At 43.0% G+C, this 5,828-nt stretch overlaps 1 protein-coding gene across 1 annotated transcript; it reads right to left on the bottom strand.

Annotated features, from left to right (window-relative positions):
- Positions 1-207: 207 nt before the first annotated feature.
- Positions 208-2,035, bottom strand: LOC109432282 (fatty acyl-CoA reductase 1-like). The gene is made up of 5 exons (XM_062855560.1): positions 1,848-2,035; positions 1,605-1,629; positions 1,037-1,541; positions 647-971; positions 208-592 (listed from the first exon to the last, which is right to left on the bottom strand). Exons 1-5 carry the CDS (start codon positions 2,021-2,023, stop codon positions 235-237), a joined length of 1,389 nt encoding a protein of 462 aa, XP_062711544.1. The 5' UTR covers positions 2,024-2,035; the 3' UTR covers positions 208-234.
- Between the last annotated feature and the right edge of the window lie 3,793 nt (positions 2,036-5,828).

The following is a 5,828-nucleotide window of genomic DNA, read 5'->3' as shown; positions in this document are numbered from 1 at the left end:
ACTGAATCAACAACCCTCATGACGGTCAAAGCTTGTTCGGGTGTTGTTTGATCACAGATTGATCACTAAATTAAGATGATGTTAATGAAGTTGTTTTATGATGGAACATTCACGGGTGCGGTCACATGGAAGAAAATTTCTTTCAAAAATGTACGTTACTGACGATTGAGGCAGTGAGTACATCATAATAGTAAAAACACTATATAATGAGCATTAAGCTTTTATTAATCAAGTTCAAGCTACGCTTTTAGCATTAACCACATACTTCAATACTCCTGGTATGAACCTTCTCAAATGTGCTTCCAAATCAACATTCCTGAGATCGCAAGGAAAACGAAGTTTGTCACGAACGCTCAACCCTTCAACTACTTTCATCATGTTACTATTGCCCATGCCCCATTCTTGAACGCAAAACGGCCTAAGAAGCTTCACTTGCGTGATGATTCGTTCTGTGGTGGCAGTAGCTGCTGTTGGTGACTTTTTCCCCAAGGCCCATGCAATAAAATCGATGAAGTGGGCGCGTACTCTCATCCAATAAAAACCAATCTCACAAAGGATTTTGTTGTTAGAAGTTAACGTTAGAAAGCGGGCTCTGGAAAAGCGATACAGTTACTTGGACACTCCGCAGACGGACCACAAAACTTACCTCAAATATGTTCGCAAAGGAGTCATACCTTCCAGGTACCAACGGTAAGCCTCCTCCCAGCTGCAATTTCTGGTGCCATCGGTAAAGTTGTAGACCTGCACCTTCCCGATACAATCCGTAGACTGTTGACAGTGTTTTTTGTACACGTCAACGGCGCAGCACAGCATCGCATTGATACAGTAGTCTACCGGTGCCACAAATGTCCTCTTGTCAAATTCGAACGGCAAAACATTCAGTAGTCCAAAGTACAAGGCCATCAGTATCCCACAAGGGCCATTGTATTTGTAATACCAATCCGGAAAAGGTTCACGAAATGTTGAGCTCACTGGAATTGAGGAATGGTTGAATAAGACTGTTCATGATGAATATTCGTATACGATTGATCAGTACCAATAGGTGGTCGGAAGATTCCAACCGGTAACTGACTAAAGTTATCATTGATCATCGATTCTGCACATTTCTTACTGTACGTGTAAGTGTTGGGCTGTTTCCCTAGAATAAATGGAGAGAAAACATCTCTTTCGGTTGGTTTCAGCTGGTTCAAAATAGCCCGCACGTTCTCGTATCCACCGAAGCTAGTGTCGGGATAGATCAGTTCCTCTATTGTTGTGCGATCGCAGTTGGAGTAGAACGTTGACACGTGTATGACAGCTTTCAAGTGATGGAACGTGCTAGCCAACTGCAGCAGGTTTCTGCTGTACTCGACATTTGTTTGAAAAGCACTTGCAAGTGGTTCGTTGAAGTTCACACTTGCCAACAGATTGAAGAGTACGTCGACTTCGTTGGCTAGGTTTTCCCGCAGAGCTTCGTCAAGAGAGAGATGCTCTTGGTCAAAATCTACATCTACTGGAATTACGCGGCACAGTAAATTATCTTGACGAACCTGTTCAAAGAGCTAAACGAAACACACTAATCACATCTCTGACAAACTATTTACATTCGCATTAACTTAACTTACAACATTCGAGAACAACTGCTTTACCCATCACGGGCTCACCCTAAAACGAAAGTACACAGCGAATGAGTAACTTGCGAAAAGACAAAGGATTTTTTACTCATATTTGCGTACGACTGGATCAGCACAAAAAATGTGCTGATCCGGTATTACACAAATTTGCGTGAAATTTCACACAAGTTTGCATGAAATCTTTTGTCTTTTCGATCGCTGCGTGAAAGTTACTCCTTGCTCTGTGTACATCGATCTTTCCGTGCTTTCACGCCTCGCTTTTCACGAACCAAAACGTAAATTTTCCGTGGTTTCAGGCTACGTAAAATTTTCTCCAACAAAACTTGACCGGTGAATCCGGTCGCGCCTGTGATAAGGATTGTTGAGTCCTGATAGAACTCAATTACACCAATGTTTTTATTGACGTCCATGTTTTCCGCAATTTGGACTTCAACTGATCTGTTCATTTGACTATCAACCTGAATTATATACCAAATCAACACACTGAATTCACTGCTTTAATCTCACGATTATCATCCGCATGCGCAAAGGGATGAATTATTAGGTAGCGTGATCGGTCCAGACAAAACAATGTATGCCAGGAGAAAACAAAGTGTGTTTCATAAGTGTAAACTGTTCCGCATTCCGCAGAAAACTCTAGAAACAGGTTGTGGGTACTGGCAGACATGATTCATGAATAAAACAAATCTTGCGTTTGATATCTGTGGTATACAGGCGTAACTGCAATGATCAATTTCTCCTCATTGATGTTTTTCTCCGGAACATCAGGGGAATTGAATAAGATTCAGGAAAAAATAACATTGCCTTCATTCTGTTAGGAACTCGATGCCTCACGTTCAGTTTCTTCGGGAATTTTAGATTTTTTTCGGCAATTTCAATAAGATTCCTACTGTATTTTTTTTTTGTTTTTTTTTATTGTACTTTTTTTTATTTATTTCTTTGAAAACTCCTAAGACAATTCCTTTAGGGATTTCTTAAGTAGTTTCTTTGGAAATTTCTTTAAGTTATTGCTTTGGCGAAATTTTCCTAAAAATTTACTTTGGCAATTCCAATACAATTTATTGAGCAATTCCTTTAAAAATTCTTTCGCAATTTATTTGCCATTGGAATGGACAATTTCTTTGGAAAGTCCTTCGAATACACCTTTCAAATTTTCTTCTGAAATTTCGCTTGAAGCTTTTATGGCAAATTCTCAAATTTTTTGCTTTCGTTTATGCATTTGCAAATCACAGGTAATTTTCTCCTTTGGCTATTTCTTTGTAAATTTTCCAGACAATTCCTTTGGAAATTCTGAAATTTCTAATCAGAAATACAGAAGCAATTTTAATACGAATCACAAATAAATTCACAAACTAATTTAATAAAGCAACTGCGATTACATAAATAATCTGAAAATATAATTTCTGAAACAATTTTCAAAGCAACTTTGAAAGGAACTGTCACAGAAAAAAATGGAAAATATTTCCGAAAAGCAGCCTGAGAAATTTCTAATGCAATTTTCAAAGGCATTTCCATGGAAGTTAAAAAAAAATCATAGAAATTGTCTTTTGGAGTGAATTGCCGAAAAAAGATTCCAATATAGGTTGGAATTTCTTTGAAAATTTGCAAACAAACTTCTGATTAAATAAAAAGAAAATCGCGTTAAGTACTGTTCCTTTGAATTCCACTAAGAATTTGCATCCTTTGACAGATACGTATTTCGACCTCAACTGTAAGGTCGTCTTCAGTGTCTTGTACTTGACTCGACTGGATGCAAATTCTTAGTGGAATTCAAAGGAACAGTACTTAACGCGATTTTCTTTTTATTTACAGATATTCCCCTAACAAGCCCAGGTTAATCATCAAACTTCTGATTTCCAAACAATTTCCGAAATGAATTTAAGAATGGAATCCCAAATGAATTGCTTAAGGCATAGGTTCCCAAACTTTCTGATTGGCGACCTTCAAGCTATCACATTTACATGTCAGTTTTGTATTGAATTTCCATTGACGTGGAACCGCTTCTTTGTTATTTTTCTACATTTTAGCCTAATTTCAATTTCACGAGCGTTCCAGGGATCTCTAAGGAGTTTCGAAATCATTCCATGTGATTCCGCGGGAACCATAGGGTTGCAGGTGCGTTCAGGGGAGAGTTTCAGGGGTTTCAAGTGATTTCAGAGATATTCTAGAGGTTTTGGGTGAATCGTTGGAGGTTTCAGGAGTTCAAGGGGTTTTAGGGGTCTTAATGGGCGTTCCAGAGGTTTCATGGGTTCCAGGAGCATTCCAGGGGGTTTCGTCAGCATTTTAGGAGTCTCCATGGGATACATAAATACATTTATTTGTTCAACATCATTAAGACAAGACATAATCAACAATAGTACGCCACAATACTCGGTTTGTCGCTGCCGCTCTCCATCCTCGGTCGAGCCCAATGCTCGCCAGGTCACGTTCCACCTGGTCCGCCCATTGTGCTCTCTGCGCTCCACGCCTTCTTGTGCCAACCGGATCAGTTGCAAACACCAGTTTTGCAGGGTTGTTGTCCGGTATTATTGCAACATGCCCTGCCCACCGTATCCTTCCGGCTTTGGCCACCTTCTGGATGCTGGGTTCGCCGTAAAGTGCAGCGAGCTCGTGATTCATCCTTCTCCGCTACACACCGTTCTCCTGCACACCGCCGAAGATCGTCCTTAGCACGCGTCGCTCGAAAACTCCGAGTGCTTGCAGGTCCTCCTCGAGCATGGTCCATGTCTCGTGTCCGTAGAGGACCACCGGTCTTATTAGCGTTTTGTACATGGTGCATTTGGTGCGTGGGTGAATCTTTTTCGACCGTAGTTTCTTCTGGAGCCCGTAGTAGGCCCGACTTCCGCTGATGATGCGCTTCCGAGTTTCACGGCTCACGTTGTTGTCAGCTGTCAGTAAGGATCCGAGGTAGACGAATTCCTCCACCACCTCGAAAGTATCCCCGTCTATCGTAACACTACTACCCAGACGGATCCGGTCGTGTTCGGTTCCGCCTACCAGCATGTACTTTGTTTTTGAGGCATTTAACACCAGTCCAACCTTTGCTGCTTCGCGTTTCAGGCGGGTGTACAGCTCTTGACCGGATTTTGTGAAAATTGTTTCCCGGCTGTTAAGCCCGGCTCGTCGCATCACACCTTCCAGAGCGATATTGAAGAGTAGGCATGAGAGTCCGTCACCTTGTCGCAGTCCCGGCGAGATTCGAATGAACTCTATAGTTCACCCGAAACCCTTACGCAGTTTTGCACACCGTCCATCGTTGCTTTAATCAGTCTAGTCAGCTTATCAGGAAATCCGTTTTCGTCCATGATTCTCCATAGCTCTGCGCGGCCGATACTGTCGTATGCCGCTTTGAAGTCGATGAACAGGTGATGCGTTGGGACCTGGTATTCACGGCATTTCTAGAGGATTTGCCGTACGGTAAAGATCTGGTCCGTTGTCGACCGGCCGTCGTTGAAGCCGGCTTGATAACCTCCCACGGACTCATTCATTTTAGGTGACAGACGACGGAAGATGATCTGGGATAGCACTTTGTAGGCAGCATTCAAAAAAGTGATGGCCTGATGTTCTCATTTCAAATGGTCGCCGTTCTTGTGAATGGGGCAGATTACTCCTTCCTTCCACTCCTCTGGTAGCTGTTCGGTTTCCCAGATCCTGACTACAGCCGATGCAGACAGGTGGCCAACTTTTCTGGGCCTATCTTGATGAGTTCAGCTGCGATACCATCCTTATCAGCTGCTTTGTTGGTTTTGAGCTGGTGAATGGCATCCTTAACTTCCCTCAGCGTGGGAGTTGGTTTATTTCCGTCCTCCGCTGCCGTGGCATCGTCATTTCCTCCGTTTCCGTTGGCTCCCGTGCCTACGTTCTTCACGCCGTTCAGGTGCTGATCGAAGTGCTGTTTCCACCTTTCGATCACCTTATGTCCATTCGTCAAGAGGCCTCCGTCTTTATCCCTGAATATTTCGGCTCGCGGCACGAAGGCCTTGCGGGATGCGTTGAGCTTCTGATAGAGCTTCCGTGTTTCTTGGGAACGGCACAGCAGTTTTATTTATTCACACTCCGCTTCTTCCAGGCGGCGCTTTTTCTCCCGAAAGAGGAGGATCTGCTGTTTCCGCCTCTCTTTGTAATGTTCCACGTTCTGTCGAGTACCTTGCTGCAGCATTTCCGCCCTCACTGCGTTCTTCTCCTCCAAAACCGTTCGGCACTTTTCGTCGAACC

The sequence above is a fragment of the Aedes albopictus genome, chromosome 3 (assembly GCF_035046485.1).
Source record: "Aedes albopictus strain Foshan chromosome 3, AalbF5, whole genome shotgun sequence".
Taxonomy (NCBI): domain Eukaryota; kingdom Metazoa; phylum Arthropoda; class Insecta; order Diptera; family Culicidae; genus Aedes; species Aedes albopictus.
The sequence above is the reverse complement of the archived record's forward strand: the minus strand, read 5'-3'. Positions and strand labels throughout refer to the sequence as shown.

Bases quoted from the DNA above. Each gene is read 5' to 3' on its own strand.
- LOC109432282 (XM_062855560.1), bottom strand. From the start codon at position 2,023: ATGGACGTCAATAAAAACATTGGTGTAATTGAGTTCTATCAGGACTCA. The intron at 1,630-1,847 runs TCGATGTACACA...GAGCCCGTGATG, and splicing joins GGCGTGAAAGCACGGAAAGA to GGTAAAGCAGTTGTTCTCGA. The intron at 593-646 runs GTAAGTTTTGTG...TCGCTTTTCCAG, and splicing joins CCTTTGCGAACATATTTGAG to AGCCCGCTTTCTAACGTTAA.